The 17,108-nt window shown below is 45.7% G+C and overlaps 1 protein-coding gene across 1 annotated transcript in view; it reads right to left on the bottom strand.

Annotated features, from left to right (window-relative positions):
• Positions 1 to 942: 942 nt before the first annotated feature.
• The window catches only part of KCNH2 (potassium voltage-gated channel subfamily H member 2), a 53,296-nt gene continuing 37,130 nt past the window's right edge, over positions 943 to 17,108 (bottom strand). Inside the window, exons 6-15 of the mRNA XM_074193368.1 lie at positions 16,671 to 17,093; positions 15,292 to 15,679; positions 14,500 to 14,699; positions 11,905 to 12,157; positions 7,892 to 8,085; positions 6,718 to 6,817; positions 5,369 to 5,644; positions 5,058 to 5,250; positions 4,059 to 4,236; positions 943 to 1,589 (exon numbers count right to left, since the gene is read on the bottom strand). Coding sequence (XP_074049469.1) covers positions 1,440 to 1,589; positions 4,059 to 4,236; positions 5,058 to 5,250; positions 5,369 to 5,644; positions 6,718 to 6,817; positions 7,892 to 8,085; positions 11,905 to 12,157; positions 14,500 to 14,699; positions 15,292 to 15,679; positions 16,671 to 17,093 — 2,355 coding nt within the window. The 3' untranslated portion in view covers positions 943 to 1,439. The remainder of the gene's footprint in view (positions 1,590 to 4,058; positions 4,237 to 5,057; positions 5,251 to 5,368; positions 5,645 to 6,717; positions 6,818 to 7,891; positions 8,086 to 11,904; positions 12,158 to 14,499; positions 14,700 to 15,291; positions 15,680 to 16,670; positions 17,094 to 17,108) is intronic.

Genomic DNA, 17,108 nt, shown 5'->3' with positions numbered 1-17,108 from the left:
TTGGACTCAGTAATCACTAAGGCTCCTTCTAACTCTAAATTAAATGAATGATCCTATGAGTTGTTTAATAGTTCAAATGAACAACACTGAACCATCCTCACTCCCTTTTAATGGCCAAGGGAAAGAATTTGTGAGGCAGTTGGATGGGATCATTCAAGTGTCTAGAACTTGGGAATCATTTTCTGACCCATGAATAGACAGGGTCAAGGGTTTAATCTGTGTCTATTGGCAGAATTAGGTCACTCTTTGGGGAGGGTTACGGGCTCAGTCTGTGGTCAGGTTTAAGGGTTAATACAAAGCAGGGAATAAAGGTAAATCAAGACAACTATTCGGAATCAGCCATTAGGGAGGGAGGATTAGTGAGTTAGTGTTTGGGTTAGGAGGTAAATCTTTGGTTGGAATTAGGAATGAATGCACAATAGAAATGAAGAGTCACTCAATGGTCAGAGTTAGTCACTGGCTAGAGGTAGGAGTGATTTGCTGCACAAGTAGGGAATCAAGCAACAGATAAGGTGGAGAGTAGACAGGATTACAGAATCGGCACATGAAGAGGTAGAATCAGTCCCTGACTGGGGCTTAGGCCAGGCCAGCAAAGAACCAGTGGCTGGGGTTAGGAGTCATTGGTGGTGGATTAAAGCCAACTAAACAATGAGATGGTAGTATCATTACACCCTTCTCTAAATCACCTAGTTGTTGAGATTACATGAAAATCTTCAATGGGAAAAGCAAGGGACCCTGCTAGGGATCACAAGTGTCTTCCAGGACATGGACACTTCAAGGAAACCAAGTCTTGCCTCATCCCTACTGGAGCCACAGGCAAGATGTTGCCCCAGAAGGAAGACAAGACATAATCTCAAGGTGACATCCCCAGTTTGTTAACTCCTTCGAGTCCATCCAGCTGGATATACAGCCATATAGACCTAATGGCCTGCAAATCACTGGTTTCTCCTCAGGATAATTATTTATTATTCATATTCATCAGCATCTTCATTAATGATTCATAATGATCCTTAATTATTATCCTTAACAATAAGAGCAGTAAATAGCAGTAGAGTCCTTGAGGTGCCTGAGGCCCCAGGGTCATGTCCCTCCCGGGCAGTTAGACCAGCTAATGCCCCCAGGGCAGCCGGGGGGAGGGTGGGGAAGGACCAGAGACCCTCAGTCCAATGCCCCCAAGAGGTGCCACAGCTTGGCACCCCAACCTTCTCCCTGGGGGCAGGGGAGGTGGGAGGTTGGGCAAGAGGAACCTGGTGGGAGGAAAATATCCCAAGCATTGTGGGAAAGGAAAGTTACCCCACTGCTCCCCTTAACTCCCCCCATCGTGACCATTCCCCAGTCTCCTCCCCAGTGGGGTGAAGACTGTATAGGGGAGAGGGCCCAGGGTTGTGCAGGGCCGCCGCAGGGGCCTGGCTGAGCCATATGTCCACCTTGCTGCCCCACTAACTGCCCGGGTCTGAGCCGTGTCTGTGCAGGGGCTGGGAAGTCAGGGCCCCCAGCTGCCCGGGCAGGGAGAGGCGTCGGGCAGGGCCATCGTAGGGGAGCTCTGAAGCCCCTGGAGGGTGCTCCTCACACGCCAGGAACTGGGAAACCTGTAAAGAACAAAGAGAGGGATGGGAGATAGAAACAGAAGTCAGAGGGACATAGATGCCAGAGAAGATTTAAAAGGAACAAAGAGAAATGTCAGAGAACAGTCATAAAGAGAGAGGAGGGTGGGGAAAGGGAGAGGCTGGAAGAAAGGAGAATGAGGGCGGTGGATAAAAGGGAAGTTGAGAAAACCAAATCCAGGAGAAGACAGAAGGTTGAGAAACAGAAGGGAGAGGCCAGGCCAAAAGGGGATCAGGTCAGAGCATAAGGAACTATTAGAGGGATGCAGTGGATAAGTAGAGGCAAGATGAATGACAATCTTAAGATGATCCCGAAGGAATGAGATGGTTCTGAGGAAAAGCCTGGACAATATGGGGTGTCCTAAGGAGTTTTTCCTTTAAGTTGGAGGACTCAAGAGAAAAAAAGGAAAGCTTAAGAACCATGGGCCTTGGGGCAAAAAGTCACTAAATTGCACAGAAATATCCCCCCCAGGCCAAAAGTCCAAAAGGTCAAAGACAGAGGGAAAGGGTTTATGTATACAAAAAATATTCAAAGTATTCTTGGTTGTTGCAAATAACTGGGAACAAAATGTAGGTGCCCATCAAAGGGAAATGGCTGAAAATAAAATGATGGTCCATAGGCCTCTGGAGACTAAAAACATGACCTTCTCCAAGTCTGGAAGACAGGGTGCTTGAGAGGAGGTCTCTGAGAATGGAGCAATCAGGTTGTGGCTACAGCTGATCCTGGTCTAAGGTGAGGAGACACAACCCCAAACTCCAAGGGCCAAGCACTGAGATGAGGACACACACACTCCTACACTCCTTTCTCTGAACAAGAGACAAAGCAGAGGGTCCAGAAAAGAATCCCACCTCCCAATTCCAGTCTACTGGGAGATCAAAGGGCCTGAGGAGAACCAGGGGGAGGAGGGGAAGCATTTTGTGTATGCTGACAGGTTTGTTGGTTAGATGATCTCTGCGGGTGAGGCCAAGAGAGGAGACTGTCACATTTGCTGATGTGGGCTCTGGTGTCAACAAACAGGAGCAGGCAGCATATGGAAGGGGAGGAAGTGGGTGCCAGCCAGGATGGAAGAAGGCAAGGAAATGGGCAAAGGCTGCCTCAGGCTGACAGGTCAAAGGGACTCACAGTGACTGGCCTGGGGCAACCTAGCCTCTAGAAGGACTCCCAGAGTGGTGCTGGGGCACCTGAGGCCAGGAGAATTTAGAGCACCATCATTCAATGGGAGAAGGGAAGATAATGACCTTGAAAAGGTTAGCCCTTGACAGAACAAATCATAGTAGACCTACAATGTATCAAATGGCTCAAAGGGGATCATAGTCTGGAGAAAAAAAACAGCATGGTTTTGTAAAAAACAATTTTCTATTAGATTAATTTAACCTCCTCCCCAGTTGGTTGGTCAAAGGGAGAGAGATAAGTGACATGTGATATACTGGCCAATGTTGGGGGTTGAGGAGTTAGGTCAGGGCAACCCTGGCCTAGAGATAACTGCCTCCTCTCTATCCATTCCCACTACACACACCTATTTCTTTTCTTTGGTCAGCCCTTCACACTGCCAAGACAAAAACCAGCATGAATGAGTGAATGAGTGAGGAAGGAAGGAAGGAAGGAATGGAGGAAGGGAGGGAAGGAAGGGAAAAAAGAATAGAAAGAAGGAAGGAATAGAAGGAAGAAAAATAAAGAAAGAACAGAAAGAAAGGGATGGATGAATAGATGGACAGATGAATGGATGAATACATGAAGTATCAAAAAAAAATCTGAAATGATCAGTTTAGCTCAGTGATTAAAAAAAAAAGTTAGTCAAGTGATTTGCTCAGGTAGGACAGGTTTTCTGAATTTCAACCAACTCTGTCTCCCCCCACACACCCTAGAGGTTCCTTTTCTCCCCTCCTACTCCTCCACTCCTTCCCCCTGTCTTCCTTTCTTCTGATTCCTCCTATCTCTGTCCTCTGTGGCTAAGAGCTCCCACAGCTGGCACTCACGCTGCTAATGAGGTTGGTTAGTGGGGTTGGTAAGCCTTGGGGTCAATGCATCCATTAGGGACAGGCTTAGTTGAGGGACAATGGGGGGGGGAGTATAAGATCATAGTATTATAGATTTAGAGCTGGAAGAGACCTTAGAGACTTCTCATCCATCCCCTTCACTTTACAGATAAAGAAAATGAGTCTCGGGTTCCAGAGGCAAGAAGGAGCAGAGCTGAGATTCAACCCCTGGGGTTTCAAATCCAAATTCATCTTTTTCCTGCTGGGACATGCAGTCTCAAAAAAAAATTTTTTAAGAGTGGTGGGGGGTGGGAAGAAGGGAGAGGATACTCTTGGTATTCAAAATTTTGGATGTTGGGAACCAAAAACTGATAATGAAATGGAAAGGAACCATTGAACTAAAAGACGGAGGGCAGCTATGGGTTTGGGGAGACAGTTTAGGCAGAATCAAAGTGGAGACTACCTGCCTCAACTTACCTGAGAAAGCGAGTCAAGGGTGAGAGTGGGGATGGGACTGACAGGCAACAAAGGGGAGTCAGAAGAGAGACCAGGTGCAGGGGGAGTCACGGTGCTGTAGGCCGGCGGCACCAGCGTCATCTGTCTCTGGAGCAGCTGGAGAACAGCTGCCATGTCAGTGCTGAGGCGTGTCTCCAGTCTATGGGGAAAGTAGGAAAATGGGTATTGTGAAAGGAGGGGGCCATCCTGAAGCATTAAGAGGCTGGAGTGAGGGGGGAGCTAGTAGGGGCAGGGACCATTGTTTCAGAGAGATAGGGCACCCAATCCCTAAAGATGGGCTGGCTAATCAAACTGACTGAAGATCAAGTTCCCCTGGAAGTAGATTTGAACTCAACGAGGGGAGGAGAACACCTGGGCTCATCAGCCTGGAGAGTCATCCCACTTCAACCCTACAACCCCCCTCCCAGAATCTACATCCTGTTTACAGGGAGTATTACTCATGGATGAGTGGACACACACACACACAGAGTCACTCTCTGTGTCTGTCTCTCCCCCCCCCCAAACAAAGGTTGATATACATACACCAATATAAACCCACCTCCCCTTTCTCCTTACTAACATTCCTGTCCCTGAACAGGTCAAACCCCTACCCATACAAACACACAAATACTAAAATGTACATTATACATACCACATTTCATACAACACAGAAACCCATAATGAAATAAAAAGCATGAATAAAGGATGTACTGACCTACTAGGAAATTATCATGAGGAAAGAGTTTCATCCATCTTTAAGTGTGAGTGGTTCTCACAACACAGAGTTCTTCAGAAGCCCCCACAGAGTCCTATTTAGCCTCCTACACTTACAAACCCAGACAAATACAGGCAGACTCAAAGTGCAACTCTATGACCTACCTGTGTCAGGAGGAGGTGCAGTGCAGTTTGAGAGGAGCTGCAGGGGATGGAGGAGATGGGAATGGAAGCAGAGGGTGCTCCTGAGGAGGGGGCTGACAATACCTGTTTAGCTGTCTTTGGAGGGCATCAAGCCTGCTGTCTACATCGCCTCGTGGTCGGCGGCTAGGGCTGGCTAATGGTATGTTGAGAAGCCCAGTAGTAGGGGTTGGGGTTGGACATCTTGGCAGTTCCTGATACTGGCGGCTCCGACTGTCCCCCCAGAAACTAAAGATGTTGGATACCCCTGAGAAGGCACCTGGAGCCAGAAGGACAGGATGAAGGACAAAGAGTAGGGTAGAAGCCCAGATCTACCTGATGAAGACAAGAACCAAGTAAGTGACCCCCCTCCCCTCGAGTCCCTTCCCACCCCATACCTGACAAGGGATTACAGGTGTCACTGCCCTTCTCAGTCTCCTCAGTCATAGGCTCTCCACCCAGCAGGTCCCTGGGAGGCTGAGGGCTGGGAAAGGGCACCAGACGAAGTGGACTGGAACCAGGGCCTGGTTCCTCTTCTTCCTCACTGCTCTCTGGACTAGAGGGGCCACTGGAAGGGCTCTCGTCCCACGGTCCCCCTGACCGTGCTCGGCTGCCAGCTCCCACACCTTCTCGGCCCACACCTACCACTGACCCCTCTCCTGACTGTTCTGCATCTGTGGCAAATAGAGAACAGAGACATTTCAACAGAAGAGAAGGCCAAGGCCTGTGCATTCTGGGGCAGGAGGGTAAAACCAGAGGGCATGGAGGAAGGAGTTAAAAAGCAAAGGCTTGGAGTCTGGCAAGAAACCATGGCAAAAGTAGGGACAAGATCCCTGGGCCCCTCAACCTTCCCACTCCCAATCTCTCTCCCACCCTTGTCCCATACCCCCCACCCTCCTGCCTACAGCACTTACAGTCTGCTTGTCACACAATCTAGCACTTGACCACACATTGTCTTGCAGTCATTCACTGTTGTTCCCTGTGTGGGAGTCGTGTTCCCAACTAGAGTGTAAGCTCCTGGAAGGCAGGACCCATGGCTTCTCCTCATGTATCCCCCACAGCATAGCCTACCACAGGGCTGGGCACACAGCAGGCGCTCAATAAAGACTAGTTAACTTGATTTGACCCTCCAAAGCCTAGCGCCCCTCATCTGCTCCTCAGCCTCATATCCTGTGCTCTGGCTCCCTCAACCTCCTCCCACCAACCTGCCTTGAGACTGTCTAAGCTACTAAAGCAGCTACTGTGCCTCCAGCCCTTTGGGATGGGAGTTACAGAAGGAGCACAAGACAGGGTCCCTACCCTCAGGGACCTTACAGTCTAGCTGGGAAAACAGGACCCACACACAGAAAAACCATAGGGAACAATATCAGACAGTGGAGACTTAAATGTTAATTATGCTATACAGACTATGAGAGCTGTAGGAGTCAGAGATAAGGAGAGAGGACTCTGGGCTAGAACAGCTAGCGAGACTTCATGGTAGAGGTGATGCTGTGCACTAGATAGACCTTAGAGGATGACAGACTTTGGATGAGCAGAGGGGGCTACTCCAAGCAAGGAGAACATGAATAAAAGTGAAAAAAACAGTTATGCATGTGACATGTACATGGGCCAGCCTAGCTAGTCTTGTCCAAAGCCTGACCTTACCCTGGTCTCCCAAAGCCAAGCTCTCTGCACTCGCCCCTAATGCAGGGACCCCTCCTTCCTTATTAATCCCTTCCAGTTCCCCACCCTCTCACCCATCACTCACCCTTGTCTGTTCGGCGGCGGAAGGACAACTTGCGTCTGCGCAGCCGGTTGAAGCCACCATCCAGTTCAGTGCTGCCCGGGGAACCAGGGATCATATTGGTCTGGAATGAAGAGCCAAGTCAAGCCCTTCTCTCCGAACCCTCCCACCTTATCTCCAGAAACTGGTCTTTCTGGAGGGAAATGAGGGAATAGGAGGAAAATAGGAAGGGCCAGAAGTCATGCTCACATCACACACACTCAGGTCTCTCTGGGTCAAGGGAGAAATCACAGAGGAGGGTCTAAGGGTTCATCCTGAGGACCTTGGGACAAGGCTGAGAGAGCCCTGTGGGGGAAGTTCTTCGAGTTTCTGAGTTAGAAAGTAGTGAAGTGATGTAGTGGGGACAAGTGCCTGGCTTAGGAGTTCAAATTTTGCCTCAAGATTTGGGGTCAGCTATCTGACCCCAAGCAAATTACTTAACCTCTCTTTGCCTCAGTTTCTTTATCTGCAAAATGGGGATAATAATTACACCTGCCTCACAGAGTTGTTATAAGGATTCACAGAGATAACATGTTCAATGATAGTATATAATTACTAGCTATTACTATTATTGTTGTTACTATTGTTATTGTTATTATAAGAAGTGACCTCTAAACCAGTGTGGATACTAAAGTCAAAATCTTAGTTGCAGTAACAGTTAAGAGGATCTAATGTTCATATGACCCTTTATAATTCTCCAAAGCCTTTCATATCCATTTTCTCATCTGATCCTAAATAATAACCCTCTGAGACAGGTGAAGGGATACAATTATTAACTCTATTTGAAAGGAAACAAAGGCCAATATTAACCAGTGACTCAGTGACCAAGGACAAAGGTGTATGAGATGTATGAGGGGCTGGACACTCAAGAAGGAATCAACCTGAATTCCAGCTCCACCCCTTATTAACACTATGACTTTGGGAAAGTCACTCTCAGGCCTCAGTTTCCTCAACTTTAAAAGGGGGTCAGATAACACATACCATACCTGCCTCATAGAAGCAGAAGGAATTATTGTGGGAACTCTAAGGAACTGCACAAATTAAAGGTGGCACAATTATTCTCATGTGTTTTAGGGGACTGAGGTCAAGACTTGGGGGAAGTCATGAAGCAAGGTCAGATGGTCAGTTCAGGATGTGGCTCTGGATGCAGGTCACTCACATCACGCAGGTTGAAGGTGATCTCCAAACTGGACCAGAAGTGATCAGAGAACTCAGGATACATGTCCAGTACCTCAAGAAGGTCATCCCGCTGGATCTTGTGAAGGTCACAGTAAGTAAGAGCCCGGACATCTCCATTGGACTTGCCTGGCCGTGCATACAGGTTCAGAGGTTCGCCAAAGATGTCATTCTTCCCTAGGAGATGGGAGAACATTGTCAGTCCAGAATTAATGGGCCCGCTCCAACCACTACCCACATAGACCACCAGGGGGCAGCAAATGTGGTCCTTCCACAGATATACTGGCCAATGCCTGCCATCCAACTAACAGCACCCCAACACCAATCTAGACCTCAAACCCCATCAACACATTATACATGTACACATATTTATGCTGTTGGCCTTTCCCTAGCAAAAGTATCTCCCCAGTTTCTATCTCAACATACAGAGAAGAGTATAGTGTGTTTTAGAATGAATACTGAACTTGGAGGCTGTTTCCTCAGCTATAAATGTATATATCATCAAAGTTTGCAAGGTGTTTGACATTATCTCATTTGTTCCTCACAACAACACAGTGATATAGGTTCTCTTATTATTCCCATTTTAGGGAGGATAAGGAAACTGAGGAATGGAGAGGTTAAATGACTTGTCCAGGGTCACGGAGCTTTAAGTATCAGAGGCAGAGCTTGAATTCAGATCTTTCCAACTCCAAGTCATGAGCTCTAGAGAAAATACTATACCACATAATTCCTAATAATCCCTACTCTACCTCCTTCATAGGGTTGTTATGAGAATTAAATTAGATAATATAAGTAAAAATACCTGTCAAATGTAATTTTATCATCATCACTATATTTTTTCTTAACTTTTTAAGTCATGTTCAGACAGAAACAGTCCTGATAAAAGTCACTACTCTACCATATTCCTTTATATTCAATATTCTATTGCATGGGTGGCTAAAATAACTGCTTCTGTAGCTGAGTTAAGAACATTAGGATGTGAGCTCATTGTCTACTGGCTTGCTAAAAGCATCCTTAGTACAACTCCAATTGCAAACAGGATAAGAAGGGTAATTTATATCTCATCCTGCTTGTACATTAGTTTGATCTCCTTGGCCAGGTCTCCATATTTTAAAAGCTTTTCATTACATGTAATGTGAAGATTACAAATATTTGGGGCGGCAACATCTATTAAAATGTTGTACTTGAGTTTTTATGAGCCACTGATATTTGTGGACAATAGTTCAATCTGTGATAATGTACGGTTTGTTGACTGATTTCTGAAAGATATTTTGAGGTCTTTATTGCTGTCTGTCTACAAAAGAGTCTGTTCTGTTGTAGAATTCTGGCCTAAAGGTCATGCTAAGAATTCAGTAGGTTTTTAACTTTTATGCCATACAGAGATGTATTGTTAATCATTACCATTTCCTTGTATAATTTATATTGATTGTTAAATCTACCATTCATAACAAGAATAATAACTAACATTTATATTAATTTTAAGGATTGTGAAATGCTTGACGTGTTATCTTTTAACCCTCACAACAACCCTGTAAGTGTAGGAGCTATTATTATATCCATTTTACAGGTGAGGAAACTGATTAAAACAGAGAGTAAGTAATTTGCTCAGGATTACACAATTTGGAATGGGAGGGGAGGTGGGAAGAGAGGGTGAGAGGGAAGGAGCTACAACAAAAGTTGGAATCAGGAAGACTCATCCTCTCTAGTTCAAATCTGTCTTCAGATACTTCCTGGAGTGTGACCCTGGGCAAGTCATTTCACCCTGTTTGACTCAGTTTCCTCATCTGTAATCTGTAAAATGGCAGACTATTCCAGTATCTCTACCTGGAAAACCCCAATTAAGGTTACTAAAAATTGGACATGATTGAAATGATAACACACAGGTAGCAGGTTGTCTAAAGATTCAAAGTTCTCTAATCACTACACCACCTAGCTGCTTAGCCTTCTTAATGACAAACCTGCTGTCATGTCTGGTAAGCAAAGACTTGGTTCTGAATCACTACAATAAATCTCTCTTATTTCTACAAACAAATCCACACAACTAAGCCATTTGTTTGATGCTTCTTTGGCAATGTAGTGTTGCTGAGTTCATGTGGATATTACTTATGAGAGGTCTTTTGATTCTGCTCTTGAAACCTGGTCATTTCATGAGTCCCATCAAGAGGTAAATCACTTTTCATATATTCAACAAATCCAATGGTAGTGGACCTATCATCAGACTTTATTATTGCTTATAATCTGCTTATTCTAAAAGTTTGTAGGCTTCTGACTATCATGTACTTTAATAATTATCTCATTCTCACCTTTTTGTATAACTATTATATTTTTGTTGAGTTATTCAGTGGTTTTAGTTGTGTCCAATTCTACATAACACATCCATACACACATCCATATATACATATATATATATATACACATATATACGTATATGGATATGTGTGTATATGTATATGGAAATGTGTATATGATTGTTTATGTTATTGCCTATGTTACAAGTTGTCCCTCTAGCCATCTGGATAGGCTGATCTATTCATATCTCATTCTCAGTCCCAGGGTCAAGAAGCAAACAGGCTACAGTCACTGAAACAGTCTTCCATATATAGAAGGAGCCAATCACTTTTGACTCCTCTACACTCCCACCGAACCAACCAGACTGACACTTCCCATATCACAACAACCTGTGCCTTACTGTCCTTTCCACTTTTGTCAAGACCATTTCTGGGAGAGTAGGAAATTATATTTCCCTCTAAAAGTGAAAACAAGTTTAAAGAAAAAGTAAGCACACAAGATTAGAACTGGAAGGAACTTTTCCAGTCTAGTCCTGTCATTTTTCCTAGAAGAAACAGGTCCAAATTAGTGAGCATAATATGGTAAAAGAAGCACTAGTCCTAGAATAAAATGATTTCAATCCATGTCCTAGCTCTAATCCATACTAGCTATGTCACCTTCAAACAAATCATTTAATCTTTTAGAGTACCAGTTTCCTCATTAGCAAAATAGGGATGATGTAACTGGCTTTTACCCCATGGGATTGTGAAGAAAGTGTTTTGTAAAAAATGACCATCATGATTTACTATTTGATAAATCCAGACTCCAATTTCTGGGATAAGAACTCACTATTTGACAAGAACTGCTGGGAAAAATGAAAAGTGTTATGGCAGATATAGCTCACACCCTAAAGCAAGATAAGGTCAAAATGAGTCAGGTAACAAAATGGATTTAAAAACCAGATTCCCACAATATGCTGTTTATAAGAAAAAGTGTTTTGTAAGCCCTAAAGTATAAGAATTCACATGGTATAGTAGAATGGTAGACTGAGAGTCAAGAAAATCCAAGTTCAATTAACTGTGTAACACTGATCAAACCATTTAACTATTCTTGGCCTTAGTTTCCTTAATCTGTATTAGGAAGGGGGGGTTAGACTCGATGACCTAAGATGACCATCTATAATCTATGATCCTATGCAAAAGTGAATGGTGATTATAATTGTCCAAGATCATAGATCTAGTAAGGTATCTGAGCTGGCACTGGAAAATGAAACTGGAATTCAGGTCTCGATAGTTAGAGGGAAGATGGGGTGATATGTGTGGATTTCAGATCTTGTCAGATAGTTGTCTTCTTGAAGTGACCTCTGCAGCCCAGTTCCCAAAAAGTATAAAGTCCTGGACAGTCTGTGCCCTTGAGATGCTTCTAACCTCTCCTCACCACTCAGTGGGCAAAACACTAGTCAAGGAGGAGAACCAGAGCAAGATGTTCAGGCAGGGACAGAGTGGCCTGGTGCTGGCACAATGCTAGAGCTCACTGATGGGCATCTTCTTCATAATGGACCAAGGTCCCAAAAATCCAAACTGCCATTCCAGTTCCAAATCTACTTCCCTGCTTCCCAAACCCATTCTCTACCCTCCCCCAGTACTGCTAAAGATTCCTTCCCTTCTCCACCCTCCCATCATCTTCTTTCCCCAAACCTTGCCCCATGGAGCCCCACCCCATACATACCCAGGATGGCCACAACCACATCACCACGTAGGATCTCAATGGAGCCTCGAGAAATGAAGTAGAGAGCGGTTAGCAGGTCCCCAGCATGTACAAGAGTGTCCCCAGGGGGTGCATGAGTGGTTTTGAACTTCATAGCCAGGGCCCGCAGGCAGCCCTTTGTGGCCCCTCGGAAGGGTTTGCAGTGCTGCAGCAGGGAACGATTCAGGTGCAAGCAGATGTCAGCTTGAAGACACTCAGGAAAGCCCTTTAGGACCTGGAGCCAGGATGGGGGAGAGGACAGAGACAGTGCCAGACAGGTAACTCAACCAGGGTACTGCCCTCCAGGGGGTCTTTCCCCACTCCCTGGGTTAGCCCTCCCTTCATAGCTCTCACCCAGCCCATTTCAGACTCCCTACCTCCTCTCCTTCTAATCCTACATCCCTTTCACAGAATCACAAGCCTTCAGAACTAGAACCAAGACATCTACTTCTGCCCGTTCCTGAATAGGAATTTCTCCTACTCATCTCTGAAAAGTGATTCTCTTTTATTAAAAATTTTATTTGAGTTTTACAATTTTTCCCCCCAATCTTACTTCCCTCCCCCCCACCCCCCACCCCACGGAAAGCAATCTGTCAGTCTTACTTTGTTTCCATGTTGTAGATTGTAAAAAGTGATTCTCGAGGCACTCCTTGAAGACTTCAGGGCTAGGATACCCATTCTCTCCTAAGGTAGCCTACATTACCATTTTACTGTACACCAAGCTAAAGCCATAAGGAATGTCAGAGGCTTTTGAATTGCCTTCATCTTTAAGTTCTTCCTTACACTGAGTCCAAATCTGCTTCTCTGCACCTTTTGCTCACTATTTTTATATTTCTTCTCTGGGGCCAAGCAGAACAAACCTACCAAGTACCAACTTTTCAAATACTTAGGAACAGATAGGATGTCCCATTCAGTTCCACTTTCCTATTTATAGCCACTTTCTCTTAATCTTATCTATTTGAGTTAATTCCTTATAACATATTATACATATTTTTAAATATTTATATAACTATACTTTTATGTATATTTATATATAACACTCTTAATGTAAAGATTTTTTCCCAATCAACACCTTCTATTCTTATCCTAGTTGCATTGATTTTATTCTTGAAAAACATTTCCAATTCATTTAATAGGAACAATCTATTTTATCTTTGGTGATCCTCCTCTAACTCTTGTTCAGTTAAGAATTTTCCCTCCAGTCATAATTGTGAAAGGACCTCATCTTGTTCCCTTCTAATTTTTTAATGGTGTGACCTTTTATATTTAGGCCACATATCTATTCTGAGCTGATTGTAGTTTATGGTGTAATGTGATGGTCTGCATGTTCCCTTCCTCTCTTGTCACTCTCCTACCCCTCCCTCTTTGAATTAATCAACCCCTGAAACGTAAGCTGAGTACATTCCCATGGCAGGCTAGGCAAAAAGGCCATCCCAGAGTCATCATAGCTGCTCTTTCCCCAACCCATGGTACAGCCCAGAAAAGTGCCCAAAATGTAGACACCTTCCCCAGGATGACAGCTAAAATAACCACTTACCCTCTACCAAAAAATCTGCCCCAATTATGTCCTATCACTGTCCTCCCCTTCCAAGATTCTGCACTACTGGATCCCATGAATTTAAGTCATTGGTCCCCTAGACTTCCATCTGTGAAGGGAAAACTCCCTTGGAATAGAAAAGTTCTAAACATAGACTAAAACCCAAGGACCGTGGAATTCCCACCAAGCTGACCAAGTCAAAATTAGGATAATACAAGGTTAAAATTTCACTGGCTCTTAAGTGACATCCTATGGGGCTAGAAATGGGGAATAAGGCAAGAAGAAAAAGACAAAGATCTCTGAGGGACACTGGAAAGGAACAATAGACAGAGATCAAAGGTCAGAATATAGATAAAGAGGTAAGAGGAAAAGATGGATCATCTTAGGGGGAGCTATTGAAGGAATTAGGGCAAGGAGGAAGGGCCACACTTCTGTCCTATGAGTTGACATGAAGAGATGAGAAGAGAATATAGGTCCTCTGGCTTAGTCATGTTCTTCAGGGTTGATAAGGGCTGCCATCCAAGGGTCTTGTCCAAGACTTGGGGTTGGGAAAAGCTTCTAAATGATAAGATAAAGAATTAAAGCTTACACTAAGAGTTTCTGTCCCACAACTTTGCTTCTCAGTAGAAACAAAGTAGAATCCCAGTGGATTTTAAACTTCTTGAAGGCAGTTTTATTTTCATTTTTGTATAATAATTGATGAGATTGGTGCCTGACCTAGGGAAGGCACTTAATAAAGGCTAGGCAAATGTTTATCTCTCTCTGGCCTCCATCACTCTTCCTCCCTAGTCAGAGTCATGATGCACTAGAATGAAGATATCAAGCCACAAGGTCATCCAAATCTTGGCCTCCCCAGCCTTCCTTCCTCTTGTGTCTCTTCTAATTCCTACCTTTCTGTTCTATGATCCCTCTAAACACTTCTCCTGCTTCTCTACTTCTGATCTCTACAAGACAGTTGTTGATTCTGACCCACATCCTTCTCATTTTTGATATATCTAGAGCCCCATTCCCATGAGCCATGGTATCAACCCTGTCCTCACCGCATTCATATCAATGCCATTGGTATAGGACCATGCATGTTGGAAGTACTCCTCCAGGCGCTGTCGTAGGGGATTAGGGATCTGGTGAAAGCGGATGAACTCACGGACTCGAAGCATCTGAGTGTGGTATCGGGCCGTGCCCGAGTAGAGTCGCTGTATGATGGCAGACACATTGCCAAAGATGCTGGCATACATCAAAGCTGGGTGATACAGGAGCAAGAGCATCAGTCAACAAAGAAACTTTGTTAGCAAGAACCTTCCACGTAGTGTTTTCTCTGTCTCATCTCTCTCTCTCTCTCTCTCTCTCTCTCTCTCTCTCTCTCTCTCTCTCTCTCTCTCTCTCTCTCTCTCTCTCTCTCTCTCTCTCTCTCCCCCCCCCCTTCTTATTCTTCCCTCACAACCACCTGGTCCTGAACACAAAGGCCCCTCCAGGCTCTGCCCTCATCCCTTACCAAACAGACCAGTTTTTCTGTCCTCCCACATCATTGTCCATTCCCTTTGATCCTCTGCTCAAACAGAGCCAAGCCCTCTCATTTCTAAACTCTGTATAAACTCTACCCAAAGTTCAATTGGTCCTCTAGCTCTCTACAATTTCCTGGCTATTCCTAAACCTCCTCTCTTCCTTCAAAGCCCATCCTCAGAAAAAGCCTCCAATCGCCTGTCCCTCATCTCTGAACAATTCCCTCCCATCTCTCCACTTCTACACCCCAACCCCACTGCCCATTTCTAGACCCCTCAAGCCTCCTTCCTCCCATTGACCCCTCTTTTCCCACCCCCAAGGCTGGCACTCACAGCCAATTAGCATGACGCATATGGAGAAGATCTTCTCAGAATTGGTGTTGGGGGAGACATTGCCAAAACCCACACTGGTTAGACTGCTGAAGGTGAAGTAGAGGGCAGTGACATACTTGTCCTTGATGGAAGGGCCCCCTGAGCCACTGCCATTATAGGGCTTGCCAATCTGGTCACCCAGGTTGTGCAACCAGCCGATGCGGGAGTCCATGAGAGGCTGCTCCATGTTGCCGATGGCGTACCAGATGCAGGCCAGCCAGTGTGCGATGAGGGCGAAGGTGCACATGAGCAGGAAGAGCACAGCAGCCCCATACTCTGAATAGCGGTCCAGCTTCCTTGCCACCCGCACCAGGCGTAGCAGCCGTGCTGTCTTCAGCAGCCCGATCAGCTGCGAGGCACGGGGCCAGGGGGAAGGGGAGGGTTAGCTCCAGAGGCCCAGGAGGAAGGGGCAATATGATAAGGATGAGGCCTCGGGGTAGAGGGGGAATGAGACACCCTGGAATTGGGCAAAACTGGGCTTAGCTAAAAGAGCCAGGGCGCTATGGACATATAAGGGCGCTAGGGTCCTAAGGGGAAAGCATGCTAGAAGGGTGAATGAGCATTCCGAATATAAACCCCCTGAACCTGTTGATTTCATTCCTCTTGTTCCCATCCTCCTCCTTCTGGCTCTTCTCTCTCTACCCCCTCTCTTCTCTCTTAGGCCTCTATCCCCACCTCTTTTCCTCCATCCATGACCCATCTTTCCTACTTCTCCATTCCTCTCCTACTTTCTCCATCTCTCTCTCTCTCTCTCTCTCTCTCTCTCTCTCTCTCTCTCTCTCTCTCTCTCTCTCTCTCTCACTCTCTCTCTCCCCTCCCCCCTCCCTCCCCCCTTTGGATCTTTCCTTTTTCCTCCATTCCTTTCTCCCTCTACTTTTTCAATCTTCTCTCTGTTCTCTCCTTTCCATCTCTTCCTCTCTTTCCATTCCTCCCTTCAAATTTCCCTTCCTCTTTCCACTCCTTTCTCCTTTCCGCTCTTCATAGTTTTCTGTTTCTCTTAATCCTCATCTTTCTCTTTTTCACTTTGTCCTTCATCCCTTTCTTCCTCTCTCCTTCTCCATTTCTCTCCAAGCATGCCTTCCCTCTTCTTCTCCCTCCTTCTATCCCTTTCTTCAACATTCTGTTTGTCCTTACATTCATCTCTCTCATTTGTCTTTATCCTTCTCTCCTTCCCCTCTATCCTCACTTCTCCCTCTCTTCTTTCAATGTATGCCTCTCTCCTTACATTCCACTTCTCTCACCCTTTTCTCCTTCTAGCCTTCTATTCCTCTCCCTCCCTCCCTCCCTCCCTCCCTCCCCTCCCTCCCTTCCATCCTCCCTCCCACTCTCCCTGTCCCCACCTCCTCAGAGCCGGAGCCAAAGATGAGTAGGTCAAAGGGGATGGCTGCCACCATGTCGATGAGGAACCAGCCCTTGAAGTAGTGAACAGCAATTCGGCCAGGGTGGCTGACCACTTCCTCATTGGCGTTGACATAGGTGGTTCGAAAGTTGATGAGGATGTCCACAATGAACATGATGTCCACGATGAGGTCCACCACTGCCAAGGGTTGACAGGCATAGCCACAGTCAGGAGCTGGTGGGGCCTCCTCACTCAGCAGGAAGGCTGCTGAGTATGGCGTGAAGACAGCAGTATAGATGACCAGCAGGAGGATGAGCCAGTCCCACACAGCCTTGAAAGGACTGTAGTGCAAAATAGTCCAGCGGTGAATCCTCGGGGCCTGCAGCTTATACTCAGGCAACACATCTGCACCCAGGGACAGGACCTGGGAGAAGGTCAG

This window comes from Macrotis lagotis, chromosome 7 (genome assembly GCF_037893015.1).
Source record: "Macrotis lagotis isolate mMagLag1 chromosome 7, bilby.v1.9.chrom.fasta, whole genome shotgun sequence".
NCBI classification, from domain to species: domain Eukaryota; kingdom Metazoa; phylum Chordata; class Mammalia; order Peramelemorphia; family Peramelidae; genus Macrotis; species Macrotis lagotis.
This window is presented reverse-complemented; position numbering and strand designations above follow the sequence as displayed.